Here is a 22,062-nt window from a genome sequence, read left to right on the forward strand (position 1 = left end):
ATGCCTGACGCAGCCTAGCTGCTGGAGCAGGACCACTGCCTGGCACCCTGCCTGCCTGCTCCACCTGCTCTGAGGACATCAGTGTGCCTCATGAAGAGAGCCTGGTGCTGATCAGTCCCTCGTGCATTCCCTGAGTGCCAGGGTTGCGGGGCAATGCTGGCCCCAGGCTGGCACTGGACACACACCATATCCTACATCTCACATCCCCACACCTCCATATCCCCACATCTCCATCTCCCCATCCCCACATCCCCTATCCCCACATCCCCCAATCCCCACATCCCCACATACTACATCCCCACATCCCCACTGTCGCAGACATCTTTTATGGAAAATCCTTTCCTAAGGATTTTTCCTCCTGAGAAGCTGTAAGGCCTCAGGAACAAAATGTAAGCAATGGTTACCTGCTGCTGTGGGACGCAACAGGTGCATCTGTGATTGGTCTCATGTGGCTGTTTCTAATTAATGGCCAATCACAGCCCAGCTGGCTCGGACAGAGAGTCTGAGCCACAAACCTTTGTTATCATTCTTTGCTATTCTATTCTATTCTATTCTATTCTATTCTATTCTATTCTATTCTATTCTATTCTATTCTATTCTATTCTTAGCTGGCCTTCTGATGAAATCCTTTCTTCTATTCTTTTAGAATTGTTTTAATGTAATAAATATAATGCAATAATAAATCAAGCCTTCTGAAACATGGAGTCAGATCCTCATCTCTTCCCTCAACCTGGGACCCCTGTGAACACGGTCACACCCCACATCCCCACATCTCAGTCCAGACTTACCCAGGCTGAGTTGTGTGGGGAGCTGCCCTTGGGAAGCAGCAGCCTGACGATCTCCAGGTTGTTGTGGTGCACAGCCACGTGCAGAGGAGTCAGGCCATTCTGTAGTGGATGAGACAGGACAGGCAGGTGAGACAGAGCCTCTCCCCACACGAGACCACCCCTCCCACAGGAGCAACTCTCACCTTCCCTGCTGCATTGGGCTGAGCGTCGTGCGTCAGCAGCAACTCTGCCACATCCACCTTTCCATACTTGGCTGCAACGTGGAGAGGGGTAAATCCTTTCTGAGGAGAAAGGCAGCCCATCACAGGGTGGCAGAGATGAAGGAGAGTGCTGGCACCTGCTGCAACACAGGAGGAGGCTGCCCCTCCTGCCACAAGGACACTGTGCCACCAGCCTTGCCCCAGCTGGGCCATGCCTCCCACAGCATTGGGCTCAGCAGCCTACCTTGGTCATGCAGGTCTGCGAGGCTCCCTTCTCCAGCAGGGCCTGGGCTGTGTCCATGTGCCCCTCTCTGGCAGTGATGTGCAGGGGCGTGTGCCCTGCCGTGGTGGCCAGGTTGGGGTTGGCGTTGTTCTCCAGGAGGAGTTTGACCATGCCAGTGTGGCCGATACGTGCAGCACAGTGCAGAGGAGTCTGGTCGTCCTGTGAGGGGGGCAAAGGAGCTGTCTGGTGTGAGAGCTTAAATGAGAGATGTGGGAGTCTAGGAAGCTCTTCAAAATCCAGTTTATTCTGTCTGAGAGGTTACAGCAGTCCAGGGTCGTGGGTGACAGAGCTGTGCCCACAGCTGTCAGCTCCAGCTGCAGGCAGGCTTGGAAACCCACATCTCTCATTCAGGCTCCTACTAATGGTGCCCCACGTTGGGCGCCACTGTGAGAGCCAAAATGAGAGCTGTGTCACTCCAGGGGCTCTCCAAAATGCAGTTTATTGTATCTAAGAGGTCACAGCAGTCTGGGATCATGGGTGACAGAGCTGTGCCCACAGCTGTCAGCTCCAGCTGCAGGCAGGCCTGGACACCCTTTGGTTTTGGTTAAAATGAATTATTTACTTTTCTTTTGGTTACAATGCATTATTTACTTTTCTTTGCTTAGCATCTTCATACAGTACAACCAAGCTATACCTTAACTATTATCTATAGCCTATCATAACTACTGTAATTACCATATTCATGTTACTGTTCTCCAATCACTAAAAGTCAGTACATTACAGTTTAAGCTAGAAGTTGGTTTTCGGTTTTCTTGCAGTGTAAAATTCTGAGATCTTTTTTCTACTTGCAGCTTTGCTGACTTGTTTGCCTGTGCCTTCTGCTTGGTAAAAACATCTTCTTGTTTGGGGTGGGTTTGTCTTTTGCACTAAGCTATAAAAATTTCGAACTAACACACCCTTTGCCTCCTTGGTTAGCCAGCAAGACTGGCTCAGCAATTCTTTTCTTCTATATCAAAACTTGCTTTAACTTCTATTCCTTCATCAGACTCTACATTTAAAAATCTTTCTGCTAAGCACACATATCTGTGAGACTTTCTTGCCAAACTTTCATCCTTCCCAACAGTCTGGGCAGACCAGTCCCTTCTTGTGATGCCAAAGGGATCCCAGCCCTGCTCTGGGCACAGCAAAGGAACCCAGCACCAGCTGTTCCCAGAGGTGATTATCACACAGCTGATTATCCTCTGCACCTACCTTGGCCTTGGCATTGGCTTTGGCTTTGTTCTGCAGCAGGTACTTTGCCACATCTGTGTGCCCAGCTCTGGCTGCCATGTGCAGAGGAGTCTCTACTTTCTGCACCAAAGACAGGACAAAGTGGTGAGGCCAAAGGAGGGGAAATGCCTTCCTGCAGTCATTCTGAACAAAGGAGAGCAGTGCCAGCACAAAGCAGAAGGCACCAGGGACTGCTCAGGTGAGCAGAGGGTGCAGGAGCTGGATATCCTGCTGAACCCCAGTAAGCTGAGCTCCCAAAGCCCCAGCCAGGGTGGGACTCACCACGTTGGACACATTGGGAGAGGCTCCACGCTGCAGCAGTGTCTTGACGATGGGCAGGTGTCCCATGAAGGCAGCCACATGCAGGGGGGTCAGGCCGGACTGTGAAGAGAAAGGGGCCAGAAAACAAGATGGGACTTATGGCCTTGGCAATATCTCTCACTGTCCCCTCCTCCTTCTCCCCAGGACAGGTAAAATCTGAGTCCCCATCTGCCCAAGGAGCCTGGCAGGTGAGTGAGGAGGAAACACAGGGAGTTGCTGTCTCCCCTGCATCTCCTTGCCCTTCAGGATGAGGCTGCCAGACTAAATCTGAGCTGCAAAGAGCACCAAGAAAGGTGCTGGGGGTATGGCAGAAGCAGCAGGGACATCACATCCTGCCACACGTGCAGAACCAAGAGAGCTAAGGATGGGCTCAGCCCACCCACCTCTGTGACAGCATCAATGGAGGCACCCGTCTTCAGCAGCAGCTCCATCACTCGGATGTGGTTTTTCTTGCAGGCAATATGGAGGGGCGTGAAGCCATTCTGCAGACAGACAGATGGACAGTCATTTGTATGAACTCTGTCTCTCCCCTGGCCCAGCCTGCCCCACTGTTGCAGACATCCTTTATGAAAAATCCTTTTTTTAAAGATTTTTCCTCTTGAGAAGCTGAGAAGCCTCAAGAACAAAATGTAAACATTGGTTATCTGCTGCTGTGGAATGCAATACGTCGATCTATGATTGGTCTCATGTTAGTAGTTTCTAATTAAAGGCCAATCACAGCCCAGCTAGCTCGGACAGAGAGTCTGAGGCACATCATTCCTTATAATTCTATTCTTAGCCAGCCTTCTGAAGAAACCCTTTCTTCTATTCTTTTAGTATAGTTTTAGTGCAATATATCTCATAAAATAATACATCAAGCCTTCTAAAACACAAAGTCAAATCCTCTAAAACATAAAGTCTTGTGCCTCAACCTGAGACCCCTGTGAACATCATCACAGCCCACCCTCTGTTCCTCACCAGGGCTCGGGAGTTGGGCTTGGCCCCCTTCTCCAGCAGCAGCTTGGCCACGCGGTGGTGCCCGCAGTGAGCGGCCACGTGCAGGGGCGTCAGGTGGTCCAGGGTGATGTCGTCGATGTCGGCGCTGTACTGCAGCAGCAGGCGCACGCAGTCCAGGTGGTCGCCCTGGGCCGCCATGTGGATGGGCGACAGGCCATTCTGCAACCACGGAGAGCCATGGAGAGCCACAGAGAGCCATGGAGAACCATGGAGAGCCATGGAGGACCATGGAGAGCCATGGAGGACCATGGGGAATCATGGAGAGCCATGGAGAGCCATGGAGAACAACGGACAACCACGGAAAACCACGGACAACCACGGAGAACCACGGAGAACAATGGAGAGCCATGGAGAACCATGGAGAACCATGGAGAGCCATGGAGAGCCATGGAGAACCATGGACAACCATGGAGAGCCATGGAGGACCATGGAGAACCACGGAGAGCCATGGGGAGCCATGGAGAACCACGGAGAGCCATGGAGGACCATGGAGGACCATGGAGAGCCATGGAGGACCATGGGGAATCATGGAGAGCCATGGAGAGCCATGGAGAACCACGGACAACCGTGGAGAACCACGGAGAACAATGGAGAGCCATGGAGAACCATGGAGAACCATGGAGAGCCATGGAGAGCCATGGAGAACCACGACAACCATGGAGAGCCATGGAGGACCATGGAGAACCACGGAGAGCCATGGAGAGCCATGGAGAACCACGGAGAGCCATGGAGGACCATGGAGAGCCATGGAGGACCATGGAGGACCATGGGGAATCATGGAGAGCCATGGAGAGCCATGGAGAACCACTGACAACCGTGGAGAACCATGGAGAGCCATGGAGAGCCATGGAGAACAATGGAGAGCCATGGAGAACCATGGACAACCATGGAGAGCCATGGAGGACCATGGAGAACCACAGAGAACCACGGAGAACCATGAAGCAGAGCCTCAAGGCTAGGCCACCAGGGGTCCAGGCATCCCACCCTGCCCCTGCCTTGCTGGGCCATGAGGGGTCCAGGCATCCCACCCTGCAGTCCAGGTGGTCACCCTGGGCTGCCATGTGGATGGGCGACAATTCTGCAACCATTCTCCATTCTGCAACCATGGAGAACCATGGAGAACCATGGAGAACCACGGAGCAGAGCCTCAAGGCAAAGGACTCCAGCTAGGGCCAAATAGGGCAGGAAGCTCCTAACCCCTCATCAGGGCAAATAAAGCCCCAAGCCAGCCATGGGTGCCATCCAGCAACTGTGCATAGCTTGTTACCCCACTGTGCTGCCCTGGGACCTGGCACCAATCACACCAAGCCACTGGGTACCTTGGTTTTGGCTTGAATGGGAGCCCCGTGGTCCAGGAGGATCTCTGCAATCCTCACGTGTCCATTGCGTGCTGCACAGTGGAGAGGGGTCAGCTCATCCTGGGGAGAGAGGAGGGTTCAGGGGCTCAGTATGGCGTGGAAGGGCAGGGTTCCCTCAGCTAGAGGGCTAACGGGGACTTTGTCTGAAAAATAAGGCAAAACCTCAGCTCCGAGGGCACGCCTTTGTAGCCATGCAGCCTTCTCCAAAAACCTGGTGCATCCCCTTAGTGCACCAGAGAGGTCTCCCAGTGCCAGCAGGGTGTTTGCAGGGTGAGCACTGGGCACAGGGAGCCCAGGGAGGGAGGTGGCAGTGCTCAGAGTGCTCTCACCTTGGTCCTGGTCTCTATCTGGGCCCCACGGTCCAGCAGCAGCCGCACCATGATGATGTTGCCCCGGCGGGACGCGATGTGCAGGGGAGTGATCCCATTCTGTCAGGAGGAATGAACAGTCTCTCAGGAAGGAGCACTCCCTCCTCCTTCAACGAGGCAACAAACAAAGGAGAGAGGGCAGGGAGAGCTGCATCTCTGCCCAGGAACAACACTGGGGAACAGCTTGTTTAACAGGGCGGTGCAGCTATGGCGTGCCCTGGCAGCTGCTGCATGGATAAAGAGGCACAGCATCCTCCTCTGGTGCTGGAGCAGCACAAACCCCAGTGTCCCTCTCCCTCTGCACTCACCTGGGGTGTGAAGTTGACGCTGGCCCCACGGTTCAGCAGCAACTGCGCCACGCTGAGATTCTCATAGTGGGCTGCAATGTGCAAAGGGGTGAATCCAGTCTAGGGAGAGAAGGAGGGATCAGCCAGCCAGGCACACGCTCCCTGCTGAAACTAGGGATAAATACAGCACGCCGAGCTGCTGCTCCGCCAGAGAGAGCAGAGGGAAAGCCCCCACCTTGGAGAGGACGTCAGCGTTGGGGTCGTTCTGCAGCAGCACGGCCGCCGTGCGCGTGTCGTCGTTGCGCGCTGCGATGTGCAGGGCAGGCAGGCGCACCTTGCCCTTCGTCCCGTAGTTGATGAGGTGGGCAACCACGTTCTCATGCCCTTGCTGGAGAGCCACAGCCAGTGGGGTGAAGCCATCCTGCCAAGGAGAAGGGAGAGAATCCAGGAGCCATGGCAGGACCCAGCCATGGGGCTACATCATCAGCCAGGGACTGCATCCCTCAGTCAGGGCCACGGGCTCCTCCCCAAGGATCTTACTGTCACAGATAGCTCCTATGGAAAATCCTTTCCTTAGGATTTTTCCTCCTGAGAAGCTGTGAGGCCTCAGGAACAAAATGTAAACAATGGTTATCTGCTGCTGTGGAATGCAACAGGTGCATCAGGGATTGGTCTCGTGGTTGTTTCTAATTAATGGCCAATCACAGCCCAGTCCGAGCCACAAACCTTTGTTATCATTCCTTTCTATTCTATTCTTAGCCAGCCTTCTGATGAAACCTTGTCTTCTATTCTTTTAGTATAGTTTTAATGTAATATATATTATAAAATAATAAATCAAGCCTTCTGAAAATGGAGTCAGATCCTCATCTCTTCCCCAATCTGAAAACCCCTGTGAACACCATCACATCTCACCTCTGTGGCTACGTTCTGGTTGGCTCCATTTTCCAGCAAGAACTTCACAACTTCCAGGTGGTTCTCCTGTGCTGCCATGTACAGAGGTGTGAAGCCTTTCTGCAAACACAGGGCCATGGACATCAACACAACTCTTCCTTGTGTTTCCTGAGTTCTTTAAAGATTTATACCCCATCAACACCCACTCTCACAGGTCAGGGGCAGGAAGCATCCATTGTGGGGGTGAAAAGGTAGAAAAAATTGGCAATAGGGGAACAATCACAGAGAGATGGAGCCCAAGGCTCCATATATCAGAAACAAACAGTGCTTCAAAAAAATCAACTTAGAGGAGACACTGCTGGTATTATCTCTAGCTTCAGGGGCAATTCTCCCATCAGGCAAAACCTGAAGAGCTTTCAGCCCTACCAGGCCCAGGGAAGAGAAAGCAAAGGAAGCAGTGTGTGTGTAACTGCAGGGGCTGTTGGAGATCTCAAAGCTTTGCCAGGAAGACATCGGCCACAAGCCCTCTCAGGATAAATTCAGCACTCTGGTATGTGTTCACAGGGATTCCCTCAACAGAGACCACACTGGTATCCCTCCCAAGTGCCTCAAGATTCCTCCACACCATTTGCACACTTGTCTCTTTTCAGGAGCCTGGCAGAGCAGCCCTGAACAAGACTGGAGGGGAAATTGCTGGAGCTGATGGAAAGTCCTTGCTGCTGAGCAAGATTGGAGGGAAATTGCTGGAATTGAGGGAAAGGGCTGCTGAAATAGCCCTGCTGGGCACAGTTCCCACCACGAGGACACCACCATCACACACATTTGTGCCTCCCTGTCCCAGACCAGCTCACCCTACCTGGGACTGTGCATTGACGTTGGCCCCATAGTTCACCAGCTCCCGGACCACGTCCTGCTGTCCAGCCAAGGCAGCGATGTGCAGGGCTGTGTTTCCCTTCTGAAAAACACCACAGAACAGCCCTCAGGGGCTGAAGCAACCCAGGATGCCAGGGAAAGGTGGGCCTGACGTGCTAAAAACCTTTAGAAGGCCGTGCAGCTCTCGCTGCATGTGCCATCCCTGCTGTAAGCCAACCAGCCGCCCTCCCTGTTTTGCTGGCCAGGGAGGAGCAGAGTGATTTCATCTCTCCCATGAAGTTGCTGGCAGCAGGAGCTGTGTGCACTGTCAGGTGCTGTGAGATGAGCAGAGGGGGGAGGACGGGGGAGCTGAGCTGGCAGCGCTGCAGTGTGCACCCTGGCAGCCAAGGCATCCCAGCAGATAGCACAGGGATGATGAAAATGCACACACAGGCTCTCCTGGCTCGTGCCTTTGGGTGGTGGGGCACAACGCCAGGTCCTGCTCTGCGTCCTGAGCCCCGTGAGAGCACCAGGGAGGTGGCAACTGAGCCTCCCCCTGTTCTCACAGCCCTTCAGCCCGTGCTGGAGGCTGCTCCTCTGCCAGCCCTGCTTGTCATCAAGAGAAAAACCACACCTGCTGTGGTGATGCTTGAGAGAACAATATGTTATTTACCGAGCACCAGAGCTCTCCAGGCTTGTGACAATGGTATTGAGGCCATCTCAGGGCTGGAACGTGTGGGGGAGAGCCTGGAGGAGATGCTGGTAAGGCAGGAATAGCCCATGCTGTTGTTTATGCTCCTCCTCTCTGAAGCCCACAGGGGAGAGGCACCTCTCACCCACCAAGAGATGCCAAACCTGTGCCAAAAGCAGAGCCTGGTCCTAGGGCCCAGCCCAGCAGCTCTGCACTGGCACAGTCACTCTGGGGGCTTGTCACAGGCATATTTTATGAAAAATCCTTCCCTTAGGGTTTTTCCTCCTGAGAAGCTGGGAGGCCTCAGGGACAAAATGTAAACAATGGTTATCTGCTGCTGTGGAATGCAACAGGTGCATCTGGGATTGGTCTCATGTGGTTGTTTCTAATTAATGGCCAATCACAATCAGCTGGCTCGGACAAAGAGCTGAGCCACAAACCTTTGTTATCATTCTTTCTTTTTCTATTCTTAGCCAGCCTACTGATGAAATCCTTTCTTCTATTCTTTTAGTACAGTTTTAATGTAATATATATCATAAAATAATAAATCAGCCTTCCGATTGAGTCAAATCCTCATCTCTTCCCTCATTCAAGAACCCCTGTGAACACCATCAGAGGGGCTGACAGCAAACACCATGACCACTGCTCAGCTCCTGGTGTTCCTGGCAGCACAGGCAATGTGCAGAGCTGTCACCAGCATGGCCAGGCTTCCCTGTCCTTACCTTGGTCGTGGTCTCCAGGACGATCTCCTTGTGCAGCAGCTCCACCACCATTTTGACGTGGCCCTCCTTGGAGGCCAGGTGCAGGGCGTTCAGCCCATTCTGCAGGGAGCAAAGGTGGCAAAGGGGAATCAGCCATCGTCATCTGGGGATGGAGCCCTCTGAGGAACACCCTACTCTGAGCTCCTGTGCTGGGGAAAGTCCAGGATGGTGGGGTCAGGAGGGATTTCCCTGTCCTTGAGCCCTGCACCGACGTCCAGCACCAGCCATGGTGCCACCAACTGTCACCCTGTTTTTTTAAGATTTTTCTAAGCCTTCTGATGTTGACATTCTTGTAGTGAACGTTCTCACACACCTTCTGTAAATAACTCATTGTTTTGCATTCCTTTATGGAGGAGGAGAAATTTGATGGGCTGTTGGTTTGTGCAGTGTCATTGGAGAGGTGGCACTGTCACCCTCCAATCCACTGTCACTTTTGGAAGTCTATAAATTTTGGAGTCAGAAATTAAACTTCCCTTTTTTCTTCTGTAAATAACTCATTGTTTTGCATTCTTTTATGGAGGAGGAGAAATTTGATGGGCTGTTGGTTTGACCAGTGTCATTGGAGAGGTGGCACTGTCACTCTCCGACCCACTGTCACTTTTGGAAATCTATAAATGTTAGAGTCAGAAAATAAACTTCCATTTTTCTTCACCTTGAGAACAGCAGCGTGTGCTTGTGTTTTTTCGTGTCCTACAGCCACAATCAACAGTTCCATGCTGCCAGGAAAACCTCACATAATTGAGCACTGTGTTGCTGAGTAATGCTGGAGGCTTCTCCATGAGCAAAGCATGCAGCCCACGTTGGCAATTTCCTATGGATGGATGGGTGGAATCACAGCTCAGTGTCTGTGTGCTTGAGGCACAGGAGCTGCTTCAGCCCTCCCTGCTCATGGCACACCCCTTGTGTCTTTGCTCAAGTGACTTTCCATGGGGTTCCCCTCCTCACAGTCAGGTTTTTAACATTTAGACAGATGTGCAGTGAGAAGCCCTGCTTCGGACAATGATTTCATCAAGCAGCAGCCAAATTTAATTATTTAATTCTCAGTGGTTTGTGAGCCTCCAGGCCAGAAGCTGGCCTCTCCCTGGCTTTCAGAGTGCCCACCAGCACCTTGTTCTGCAGCCCATGCTGGGCTTTGTTCCCCCAGATTTCAGCTGCAGCAAACAGTGTAGAGAAGGTGTTGGCTGTGTCATTGGTTCCAGGAAGCTCCCAAAGAGCTCAAGTGATTTCTCAGGAACATCTCTGCCCCAGTTTAGCCTGTTTTTATCCTACACATGGAGCCTGAAGAGCAGAGCACTGGCCAATGCCCCTTTAGCATCCCCAGGCTGTCAGAAGGAGGGGTGCCAGCTCAGACAGCACCCTCAGGGATGATGATGATGATGATTGATGATGATGATGATGATGATGATGATGATGATGATGATGATGATGATGTTGATGTCTACTAAGACAGCTTCTACTCCGTTATTTCTACCACTTCTCACATGTGAACACAAGGGCTGGGATATTTGCTGGAGAAGAGGTTAAATACCTGCAGGCATTTTCACTTTTTCTCCTTGTCCCTCACTTCTCCCAGATAGATATGCCAGGTTTACTCACCCCTACACAGTGTTGGAGCATGGCAGAGGGATTCCTGCCCAAATACTCCACCTTCCAATCATGAGTTTCAACTCCTGTTTGGAAGGTCACTTCACAGAAATGCTTCATCCCCACCTAAATATTGGCAGGGGAGCAGGAAAATGCCCAGGGACGTTCAGTTCCAGCCCTCAGCACTCCAGATAAACTCAGAACTGCTTCAGGAGTGCTGTCAGACTGCAGAAAGGTTTTCCACTCTTTCTCACCCAAAGAACCAGTTGCCCAGGATCGTAGCTGAAGAGTTACAGATTCTTTTGCTCAACTCTGATTACAGCACCATGAGCAAAAACCTAAAAACTCACAGGCTTCCTTCACACCAACACCACAGATCTATCAAGCCCAAAGGAAAAAAGGTTTGCTTCCAAGGGGAGATGAGGTGGGAATGCTGTAAAACCCTCAGAACACTGAAAGGCAGTGCTCCCCATCCGTGTCTGGCTACTCTGAGTCCATCTTTGGCCAAACCCCATTTCTTTGATGAGGACACACCTACACAGCCCCAAACAGATAATCACTGATTATAATAACACCTCACAAGTCCTATAAGTGATAAGTGGCCACAGACATGCAGTTTTTTCTCAGTTACACTCACATAACCAACAAATGGAGAGCAAGACCACAGATACTCTCCCCTCAGCCTATAAGGCCTTTGATGCAAAGGATTCATAAATAACCTTCTGAATGCTATAAATCTGTGAAAAATCATTAAGCTATAACAAATATCTGTGCAGCAATCACACAGTACTGTTTCCATTGCTGGCCCATTGGTATTTCTGCTCCAGGAGCAATCCAGGCTGTTTTGCACGTTTGCTTTGTCCTGACAGCTCATCCGACCCCAAACTGCCACAGGATGTGCACAGTTTGAAGGGTGCTGTATTTTCCTCACTGAGTGCTGCAAATAATTCCCAGAAATCCCAGTCAGTAGCTACCAATGTGCCAAATGCAGCCCCGAAGAATAAAACAGAGACTTCACACTTTGGCTGTCCCAGCCGAGATGCCCATCAGGCCACCTCAACAAAGACCATGTCCTGGGCACCCAGGTGCCACCACGACGCTGGTGAGGGTCCTGGCACTCATCCTCAGTCCTGCAGCTCCTCGTGGATGAGATGGGAGCATGCTGGAATTGGGAACATGGAAGGTGAGTGATGGAGACACTGGTGCAGCCATGGAGGAGGTGAAGTCGGCGGGATGAAGGTCAGATGGCATGTCAAGGTCTCAGAACTTGAGCCAGAATACAGGACTTGTGGGATAGGTCTGACCACATATATCCCTCTTTATTCTATACAGGACATGTGAGGTTGGACCTTTCCCACAGGTCTGATATTCCTCAGGTGGAAACCCCAAAGTGCCGTCTAACCTGAGGGAGATGGCAGGAACCAGGGCAGAGACATCACTGAGAGGACAGCTTCATACTGCTCCAGCCATTTTCTTCCCATCAAAGTGTTAAACACCCTCACCAGCACCAGAATTCTGGTTGGGAGAAGGACTTGAAGCTTATCAGTGGAGATAGCTGATGACAGAACATCTCTTTGGTGAAGAAGAGTTCAAAGAAGTCAACCAGACCATGTCTTTGGTGAAGGAGAAGTTCAAAGCCATCATTTTTAGCTTGTGGATGAGTCACCCTGTTGTGATTCTTTACAGAGCCTTCTCCAGAACCCCACACTCCTCTGAGTTGGAGCATTAACAGGACCAGTGGATGTAGAAATCCTCCCTCTCCTCTTGGGTTTGCTCTGGAAATGAGTGAATATCCCTGGTGCACTCTGCCTGCCCTGTGGGACCCTGTCCCCTGTCACAGACATATTTTATGGAAAATCCTTTCCTAAGGATTTTTCCTCCTGAGAAGCTGGGAGGCCTCAGGAACAAAATGTAAACAATGGTTATCTGCTGGTGTGGAATGCAACAGGTGCATCTGGGATTGGTCTCATGTGGTTGTTTCTAATTAATGGCCAATCACAGCCCAGCTGGCTCAGACAGAGAGTCCGAGCCACAAACCTTTGTTATCATTCTTTCTTTTCTATTCTATTCTTAGCCAGCCTTCTGATGGAACATTTTCTTCTATTCTTTTAGTATAGTTTTAATGTAATATATATCATAAAATAATAAATCAAGCCTTCTGAAACATGGAGTCAGATCCTCGTCTCTTCCCCAATCCAAGAACCCCTGTGAGCACCATCACAGTCCCCAGCAACTGCTGCAGCACAAACCAGGTCTGAGCTTCCCTTGGTTTGGGGACTGAAATAGATGAGAGTTCCTTTGTGCTGCCTGCTGAGTCAGCCTCCCCAGCAGCTCCACAAAGCAGGGACAGCACACAGCACTCAGCCTCTGCCCCCCCTTGCTCAGCCTAAACCCCCTGAACCTGTCCCTGCAGCCTCAGCCACGTGCAGCTGCACAGATACAGAATGTTCTGATGATGATGATGATGATGATGATGATGATGTGCAAACAATTCCTCAGCGCCTGCAGCTCTTTGCTCTGTTTCTGTGCAGCGTGAGGAGGGCTCCTCCTGCCCAGCACCTCCCAAACCACAACTGGCACTTTGCAAACATTCACTGCTTGTGGTAAACTGCAGCTTCTAGGAATAAAAATCCTCAGCGCTGCGGGCAAGGGGAATAATCCCCACAAGCTATTTTTGTAATGTTCTTCACAGTGCTGCTCTTCACAGCTGCTCTGCCCTCTGAGAAGTAGCTGAGCTTCTTCCAAGTGTCCCATTTGCTTGTCACACTCAAGGAGCCCTCTCTGCTTACCTGTTAATGTCCTTTGCTATGCCCCAACCAGTACATCCATGCTCTTTACAGCTATTGCTGCCCTCCTGGCCCCAAAAACAACTGCTCCTCTGGTCAGCCACATTTTCCATTAACTCTAGATAGTACCAGAAGCCCCGTGTGTTTCACCTACCTGGTTACAGGTGTTAATATCTACCCCATTCCTGAGGTGATCCAAGGCTTTGTCCAGGTTCCCAGATCTCGCAGCTCTCAAGAAACTGGTTGCAGCATCAGCCTTGGGGACAAAAAAGGAAAAAGCATGAAACTCAGAGCCCGCTTTGTTCTCCCCCACCACCAGCACTGGGCCAACTCTTCACTCAGCTGCAGAGAACAGAACTACACAGACCAGGCAGAAAAGGCAGGAAAAGTCACAGTGGGACAAGGCTGAGGAGAAAGAAGGGCTGGGAGCTGGACTGTAAATGAAGAGCATCCAGATGATGGGGCAGAAGGTCTGAAGGTTGTTCTGTCACGCTATGGGGACAGCATGGAGGGAGCTCCTGCCACCATGGCAGCCTCTCTTGGCCCAGAAAACCCCCATATAACCTGGGCTGAGGAACTGCACTGATGGAGCTGTAATGAACCCACCCCTACCCTCCTCCAGAAGTAGCAACAGAGGTGAGCTCGGGCACCAGCACCAGGGAGAACAGCCCCAGCTGAGCACCTCACAGCTGGGAAAGACACAACTCTGCTTTTTGGCAGTGCTTCCCAACTCTCTTTCTTGGCAGTGCTTCCCTGCCACACCACAGCCAGCCCAGGCAAGGCACAGCAATACTTTGAGCAACACCACTTAGCAGTGTGAGGCAGCAAATGGAGACGATGGCATGGCTCACTGGAGGGGTGGAAATGCAGTGATGTGGGTCTGTGGGTGTGGGAACCTGAACTGGTAACTGGAATGTGCCAGCCCAAAGGGATCTGTGCAGCCCAGAGCCACCAGATCCATGGCATGGGTGTCGCAGACATCTTTTTGTGTAAAATCTTTCTTTTAAGATTTTTTTCTTTCTGAGAAGCTGGGAGGCCTCAGGGACAAAATGTAAACAATGGTTATCTGCTGCTGTGGAATGCAACAGGTGCATCTGTGGTTGGTCTCATGTGGATGTTTGGAATTAATGGCCAATCACAGTCAGCTGGCTCTCTCTCTGTCTGAGCCACAGACCTTTGTTGATTCTTCTTTTCTATTCTTAGCCAGCCTTCTGATGAAACCTTTTCCTTCTTCTATTCTTGTATTGTAGTTTTAATGTAATATATATCTTAAAACAATAAATCAAGCCTTCTGAAACATGGAATCCAATCTACATCTCTCTCTCATCCTAAGACCCCTGTGACCACCATCACAGCATGGGTGCAGCACACACTCCTCTGTCCTCAGCTCCAAGAGAAAATCAGAGCCCCTCTTGTACCATTTACATCAGGACTGACCAAGGGACCTCCTGTGCTAGGAGAGCTTCTGTTCTGCCACCCCAAGCCATCCTGTATTGCCCAGGAGCATCCAGAGTTAGGAAACTCCTGGGCAGGAGCTGGAAGCACCACAAAGACAAAAGCCCTGGGGGCATAACAGGGAGGATGATGCTGACAATCTAAATCAGGAGAGGTTCAGGGCTCCTCTCTTCCTTTCTCTTTGCAGTCTCAGATATTTGAATTGGGGTTTGGAGCAGCACAACTCCAAAGATGCCTTCTGGCCTCCTCCAGCCCATCCTGATTGCCCACAGCCTGGTTGCAGAGGAGCATCCAGGGTCAGGAAGATCCTGGATTAGGAGAGGTTCAGGGCTCCTCTCTTCCCTTCTCTTTGCACTCTCAGATGTTTGAATTGGGGCTCTGGATGCCTTCTGGCCTCCTCCATCTGCCTCCCCCAGCCCATCCTTTCTGCCTGACACCCCTACGGAGGGAGGAAGGCAGCCTTGCCCCGCTCCTGCTATAGAGTAAGGGCCACAAAGAGGGTGACCAGGCACAGAGCTCAGGCCAGGCCACCAGCAGGGTGGCAAGGTGCCATGGGCCCTGTGGGGCAGCCCCTGGGTCAGAGGGACAGAGCTGGAGGGCAGCAGCAGCAGCAGCACCACGTGCGGATCCCATCCCCTCCTGCGCCAGCCGGCTCTGCCTGCGCCCAGCTCAGAGCAGAGACCCCAGGTTCACAGCAGGGCTGCTGGGAGGCACAGCAGGGCTGAGCCTTTGGAGGGCTGGGAATGGACAGCAAACACAGCAGGGCTGTGCCTTTGGAGGGCTGGGAATGCACAGCAGAGCTGGGCCTTTGGAGGGCTGGGAATGCACAGCAAACACAGCAGGGCTGAGCCTTTGGAGGGCTGGGAATGGACAGCAGAGCTGGGCCTTTGGAGGGCTGGGAATGCACAGGAGACACAGCAAAGCTGAGCCTTTGGAGGGCTGGGAATGCACAGCAAACACAGCAGGGCTGTGCCTTTGGAGGGCTGGGAATGCACAGCCAACACAGCTCCTCGGTGCTCGCTCTGCTCACACAGAGGCAGCAGCAGCAGCAGCAGCAGCAGCGCCGCGCTCAGAAATGCACATTCACGCCCTGAGCTGGGGTCCAGCGAGGAAACACTGACAGCTTCGAGCAACAGGCTGAATGCAAAGAGCTTTTCCAGCTCCAGACACGGCTGGAAGCCTCTGATTCTCAGGGCAGGACCGACCACAAGGCAGCAAAGCCCTGGAAAATCAAAGCACGGCTCGGCCAGGCTCTGCCATCCGTGGGACACACATGGAGCTCTGAGGATTAAAGGTAAAACTCTGCGTGGCCCTGTAGGAGCAGAGGGGCTCCCAAAGGCCCAGCACACCCAGCAGCAGAGACTGCAAGCAGAAAGCAAAGCAGAAAAGCAAAGCAGAGGTGTGTGTGGGCACGGAGGAGAAGTGTGCTGAGTACTCACAGCCACGTCTGGACCGGACCTGCCCTTTCGTGCTGCCATAGCCCGGCACTTCGGCTGAAACCTGAGCCTGGTGTCCCCTCTCTGCCTCCTTGGTTATCTACTCCCCAGCTTTGAGAGAGCCAGTGAGTTACATTGCATTCTAGCTAAAAATACAGGCTCCGTCCTCCCTCCAATGCAGACCCTGCGGGGATCGCCAACTGCTAATGGAATTTGTTCATTTTCTCTCCATTACTGTGTCAGACAGGATATTTAATACCAAGGCACCTCCGGAAAGCAAATGTGGCTGCTGCCAGGCGCAGGGAGGGGGTCAGAGCTGCAGGTACCTCCTCAGCAGGGGAAAAGCAGCCCCACAAATATGCCCAGGAGCCTGGAAACTCACAGGTACCACCTTGGAGCAGCAGAGGAAAAGCAGCCCCCAGAAATGCCCACAGGTAACTCCTGCCACAGAGGAGAGGGTTTGAGCTCCCTCCATCCCTCTGGATGCCCTTGGAGAAGATGCCAAGGCTGGGACGTGTCAGAGGTGCTGCCTTTTGCTGCCCATGCTCAGCATGAACCTTCCAGAGATGCACAGAGAGGCGCAGGGCATCAGACACCAGCAATTCATCCCACCAGGGAGGATGGGATAGCTCAGCTCAGATAAAAGCAGATCCACAGTCAGATTGTCCTCCTTTCTGTCTGTCTGTCTGTCTGCCCACTGTCAGGGCAATCTGCTCCCCGGGAAATGGAAGCACAGGCTGGGTCGCTGCCACCGCCCAAATTTCAGCAAAAAGGACAGCAAGGAGTGCAGACACCTTGTGACCACAGGGTGATGTGCACATGGAGGAGATACACACACACATCCCACTCACCCAGGCACAGACACACGTTATCAGCACCCTCTGACAGGCACAGAGCTCAGCACAGCACACAGGCACTCCCCGTGTGCCCCTGTGCTTCCAGATGCAGAAACTGCCTCTGCTGGTTTTCCCTTTCTTTCCATTCTCCTTTGCCTGCCCAGCAATTTTCCAGGATGGGGATATTCCAGGGGAGAAATCAAAGCTGCCTCACTTGCTGTTGTGAACCTCTTGCACTCTCAGGTGGAATTTGCTAAATCCTAAACACAGGCATCATGCTCTACAGACATCCAAGCTGTGAAGTGTCAGGGGGCTGCTGACAGCAATTCTACAAGAGAGAAGCCTCAGATCAGGGCTTTAAGTGCTCCAAGACCTTCTAAAGTCAAAACTCAGGACAGCGCATCAGACTGTGCTGCTACTCTCCCTCCCTTTCTTTTCCTTCAGGAAAAATCTCCCCCTGTCTGCTGACAATCTAAATTTTCCCTTTCCCTCTGTCCTGGTTTCAGAGTCAATTTATTCTCATGACACCCTCTCCTGGCCCTGAGGAGAGGCTTTTTCTGCCCCTTTTCCCAGGTTTCCTCCTTCTCTCACAGCAATAATGGAACCACACGAGCCCATTGCATTGCAGCCGTGGCCAAGGCTCCAGAGCAAAGAAGTCAAACTCAGGATGGATTTCAAGGCTGCACTCAGAGGTTTGTGAGCCTGCTGTGTGTCTGGTCACAGGCAGCTCCTGCTCTAATCTCTCCTAGCAGCTCCTCACACCCAGGGAGGAGCTCCCATAAACTCCTGCTGCTCCTCACTGATAACACAAGGGAGGGTCTCTGCATCCAAGGTGGCCACACTTGGCAGGGGCCCGCCCCGTGTGAGCTGTTAGATGCTGCAAGTCGATGATTTCCAAGCCCAGATGAGTTGTGATGTTCTCACGGCGTTTTCTGGGACACAAGGACAGTCAAGAAGCAGCTCCCCACACTGCTCCAGCCTGGCACACACACACACACACCCCCTGCTGCATTGCCCTCTTTATCCTGTGTGCCCACTCATCCCTTCAGCCAAGCTGACACGCGTGGAGCAGCAGACAGGAGGTCCAGCAGGGAATCACCAGAATTCTGGGCAGCTCACAGCACCCAACAGCCAAATAACACCAAGACTGGCAGCGAGATGCAAACCCTAACCCTGGCACCAATATTGCCGTGGGAATCCTGTCTAGATGCTGTGGAAAGGTCCAGCTCACATCTCAGAGGTCATCCAGCTCCTAAAGCCAGTGTTCTGGAGCCCAAAGTCAGCTCTGCCAGCTGAGGGTGTGTCATAAACCCTTGCCAAGGGCAGCAGCCCTTGCCACTGGCTTGGGCATTTCCTTGCTCACGTGGGCTTGTGCCCAACAGTGGGCATGATCCTCACCTTTGAGGCATCATTTCCAGCAGAAACACCAAAACCTCACATCAGAGTGGTGGTTTAACTTTTGAGGAACTGTCCAGCCTAGGAATGTCTCTGGAGCCAGTGCTCATTTGGAACTCTATATCAACCACACAATTCTGCAGGTGATAACCTCAGTCCTCTCTCATCAGGTGAGAAGAATTTGTCAGGCCTCAAAACGCACTAGAAGAGCTGCTAAGATTAAGAGCAGTTAGGGATAACATAGGAAAATCCATAGGAAAATCAGGGAAGAGAGGAAATTCCACTCCAAGCGCTCAGAAACAGAAGCCACGCTGTCTCTCCTGCAGGAACTTTCTCTCCTGTCTCTATTAACAGAAACTGGGCCCTGCAGCAGAAACAAACCCTGCTGGCAGGTCTCTGCCTTCTGAGTAGAAGGCAGCATTCAGCAGAACACAGCATCTCCTGAGAGGCCACAGCAGCACAGCCCCAGGCAGGCAGCCAGCAGAACACAGGGAGCAGGCAGAGACTGCACGCCCAGAAAAAAGAGAAAACCAAATTGGGGAAAAAATCCATCTGATGAAAGGATAAACCCAGATGCTTAAATTCTATTCCTTCACCATCCTCACCCTTATCCACTCAAGACAGATAAATCCACATGCCCAAGCTCCATTCTGCCATCACCCTCACATGGTTTAGCACAGGTCTGCAGATAGGAGCCACGATGGGAGTCAAGGCACAAGAAATCATCTCTGGGAGGCACCTGCCAGGTGAGTTTGGCCTCATTTCATGCACCAGCCTGAGCAAACCCTTTGCCCATGCTCGTTTCTGCTTGGTGGAGGTTTCACAACAGCCCCAAGAGGGCTGATCCCCAGAGCAGGGTGCAAGGGGGAGCTCAACCATCTTGCAGCAGGTGAATCAGGGCATGCAGGACGTGGAAGATCTGTTTGCATTCCCGTGCCAAGGATAGAGCTGGAGAAGACACAGCTGGCAAAGGAGAAATCCCAAAGGAGATGGAACAGGGAAGGAAGGCCCTGGCAGGTTTGTGGGAAGGGAAGCAACCTGTCAATTGGCATTTTTGCAGTGCTGAGGAGAGGGCAAGCTTTCCAGTGCCAGCATCAGGCTGGCCTCTCCACCGTTACATAATCAGGAGTAATGAGCTTGTGGAAAGCCCATTTTTGTGCACTCTGAACAGGAGAGGCAGCTCTGGGCTGCCGCTGGTGGTGCAGCTCAGGGTGAAGGTTAACTGAGCAATTTCAGGCACCTGCATTGCCATTTGACTCCTTCCTGCCCTGCTCACGGCTCCCCCTTGCTGGCTGGAACAGGTTCAGGGCTGTGGGCAGGGCAGATATCACAAACAGCTTAATCTGCACACAGCAAGGCAGCGAGGAGATGCCCCCAGCCAGCAGGGTGATGCTCCTGATAAGGATCCCTGGGGGGCTAGAGCTCTGTGAATCCACCTGCCCAATGGATTTTCTAAGGACCGTGTTCAAGATCTTGTTCTGCCATTAGCAAACTATCATTTGCAAACTATCATTTGCAAACTATCACTTTCCCTCTCAAGTACAGTGCTGGGTCTCCAGCAGCAGTGGAGAGTGAAACTGAGGCTGGTCCAGAGAGCAGAACAGGGAAAGGAGAGCAGAACATCTTCCCTTTCACATGGAGGCAAGAATTAACAGAGGGCACCTTCTTGCTGCCTAATGGATTTTCTAAGGAACACGTTCAAGATCTTGTTCTTTTTTTTGCAAACTATCATTTGCAAACTATCCCTTTCCCTCTCAAGTACAGTGCTGGGTCTGCAGCACCAGTGGGGAGTGAAACAGAGGCTGGTCCAGAGAGCAGAACAGGAAAAGGAGAGCGGAACATCTTCCCTTTCACATTTCTCCTCTCACAGAGAGGCAAGAATTAACAGAGCTGCTGCTCCTGCCAGCTGAGGCCACGCACACCCAGGGGAAAGCTGTCACTCTCCTTTGATGTTAGCAGGAGCCTCTGCTCTCTGCATATCCTGAAAAAGAAAAGCTATTTTTACCTCATCAAAAAATATACAGACTGTGACTGAAGACAATACATGAGAGCTCTCTGCTCAGGCACTACACCTCTGCTAAGAGCACCACAACATTTCCAGCTGCCAAGAGATGCAGCAGCAGAGCTTTCTCCCTGCTGCTTTCCTGATGCTCTGCCTTTTTTGGGCCATGGCATGGCTCAGGCAGGTCTGGGCAGTGAACGCTGGGGAGCTGAGAGGGCTCAGGGCAAGGGGGGATCAGAGATGTGCTCTGGTGTCAGCCTGGGACTAAGGCACAGCTTCTGGACGTGCCCTGGGCTCTGTCAGTGCCCTCAGGTGAGGGGCTGGAGCCCAGGTCACACCATCAGGATCTGCCCAGCTGCCCTGTGCAGAATCTTCCTTTTCTTTCCTATGCTTTATAAACTGCTCCTGATTCCTGCAGTCTGCTCTGACTCATTCCCTGCTCATTCCCTCCAGCAGGATGAGTCCACACCTGCTTTCCCTGCATGCACAAAGTGCTTAAAAGGGGTTTTTCTGCAGGGATCTGCATGCTGGGGGGTGTCACAGTACAGCCCCTGTGTCACTGTCGGACACAAAACAACACAAGCACACACTGCTGCTCTCAAAATGAAGAAAAAAAAGGGAAATTTGTTTTCTGTCTCTAAAATTTATAGTTGTCCAGGAGTGACAGTGGATTGGAGGGTGACAGTGCCACCTCTCCAATGACACTGGGCAAACCAAGAGTCTACCAAATTTCTCCTCCTCCATAAAGGAATGCAAACCAATGAGTTATTTACAGAAGAAAAAAGGGAAGTTTGACTTCTGTCTCTAGCATTTATAATTTTCCGAAAGTGACAGTGGATTGGAGGGTGACAGTGCCACCTCTCCAGTGACACTGGACAAGCCAACAGCCCATCAACTCTTCTATAAAGGAATGTAAAACAATGAGTTATTTACAGAAAGCATGTGAGAAAGTTCGCTACAAGAATGCCAACATCAGAAGGCTCAGAAAATCTTAAACAGGGTGACACCCCTGTGCTGTGGCCACCATAGATTTACTGTCCTGAGCCTCAAGCCAGCCTTGCTTGGGGAAGCCATGCAGGGCAGAAAGCAGTGACAGAAAAGCACCAGAAGCACAGGCCTGGCAATAAATAAATCTCTGCCAGGACATGCAAGCAAAGCCTTTGCAGCACAGCCACCTGCTCCAGAGCAGAGCCAGCACAGCGCTGTGCTGAGACAGAAACACCATCCTGTGCACCTGTCCCAGGGCTGGAAGGTGACCACACAACAGGAATCAACATTTACCATCACAATACTGCAAAAACACAACACCCAGGGCATCTCCCTTCTGCCAGTAAAGCAGTGGTGAGAGGGACAAGGCAAATACAGCACAGAGAGACCAGTTTTCAATACCATTGGCTCCAAGGATGACCTTAGGTAAGTTATCAGTGACCTAGGAAGGGCAGCAAACCCTGAGGTCTATTTAGCAGCAGCTGTTTGGGGAGAAGAGGCATTATCTTTGGACTGAATATACCTAAATAATCATAATATACCTAAACTCCCTCAGGTGAACCATCCTCTCCTCTT

At 51.9% G+C, this 22,062-nt stretch overlaps 1 protein-coding gene across 3 annotated transcripts in view; it reads right to left on the minus strand.

Annotated features, from left to right (window-relative positions):
• The window catches only part of ANK1 (ankyrin 1), a 68,958-nt gene that overhangs the window by 25,118 nt on the left and 21,778 nt on the right, over positions 1–22,062 (minus strand). For 2 of the 3 annotated variants that reach the window (XM_058820331.1, XM_058820332.1), the window contains exons 2-16: positions 13,530–13,631; positions 8,967–9,065; positions 7,558–7,656; positions 6,723–6,821; positions 6,046–6,231; positions 5,832–5,930; positions 5,485–5,583; positions 5,117–5,215; positions 3,759–3,956; positions 3,185–3,283; positions 2,763–2,861; positions 2,463–2,561; positions 1,233–1,430; positions 971–1,069; positions 789–887 (exon numbers count right to left, since the gene is read on the minus strand). In XM_058820331.1, coding sequence (XP_058676314.1) covers positions 789–887; positions 971–1,069; positions 1,233–1,430; positions 2,463–2,561; positions 2,763–2,861; positions 3,185–3,283; positions 3,759–3,956; positions 5,117–5,215; positions 5,485–5,583; positions 5,832–5,930; positions 6,046–6,231; positions 6,723–6,821; positions 7,558–7,656; positions 8,967–9,065; positions 13,530–13,631 — 1,773 coding nt within the window. Of the gene's footprint in view, positions 1–788; positions 888–970; positions 1,070–1,232; positions 1,431–2,462; positions 2,562–2,762; positions 2,862–3,184; positions 3,284–3,758; positions 3,957–5,116; positions 5,216–5,484; positions 5,584–5,831; positions 5,931–6,045; positions 6,232–6,722; positions 6,822–7,557; positions 7,657–8,966; positions 9,066–13,529; positions 13,632–18,201; positions 18,219–22,062 lie in introns of those variants that run through there. The other variant, XM_058820333.1, reaches the window with a different exon arrangement.

This window comes from Ammospiza caudacuta, chromosome 26, assembly GCF_027887145.1.
Source record: "Ammospiza caudacuta isolate bAmmCau1 chromosome 26, bAmmCau1.pri, whole genome shotgun sequence".
NCBI classification, from domain to species: domain Eukaryota; kingdom Metazoa; phylum Chordata; class Aves; order Passeriformes; family Passerellidae; genus Ammospiza; species Ammospiza caudacuta.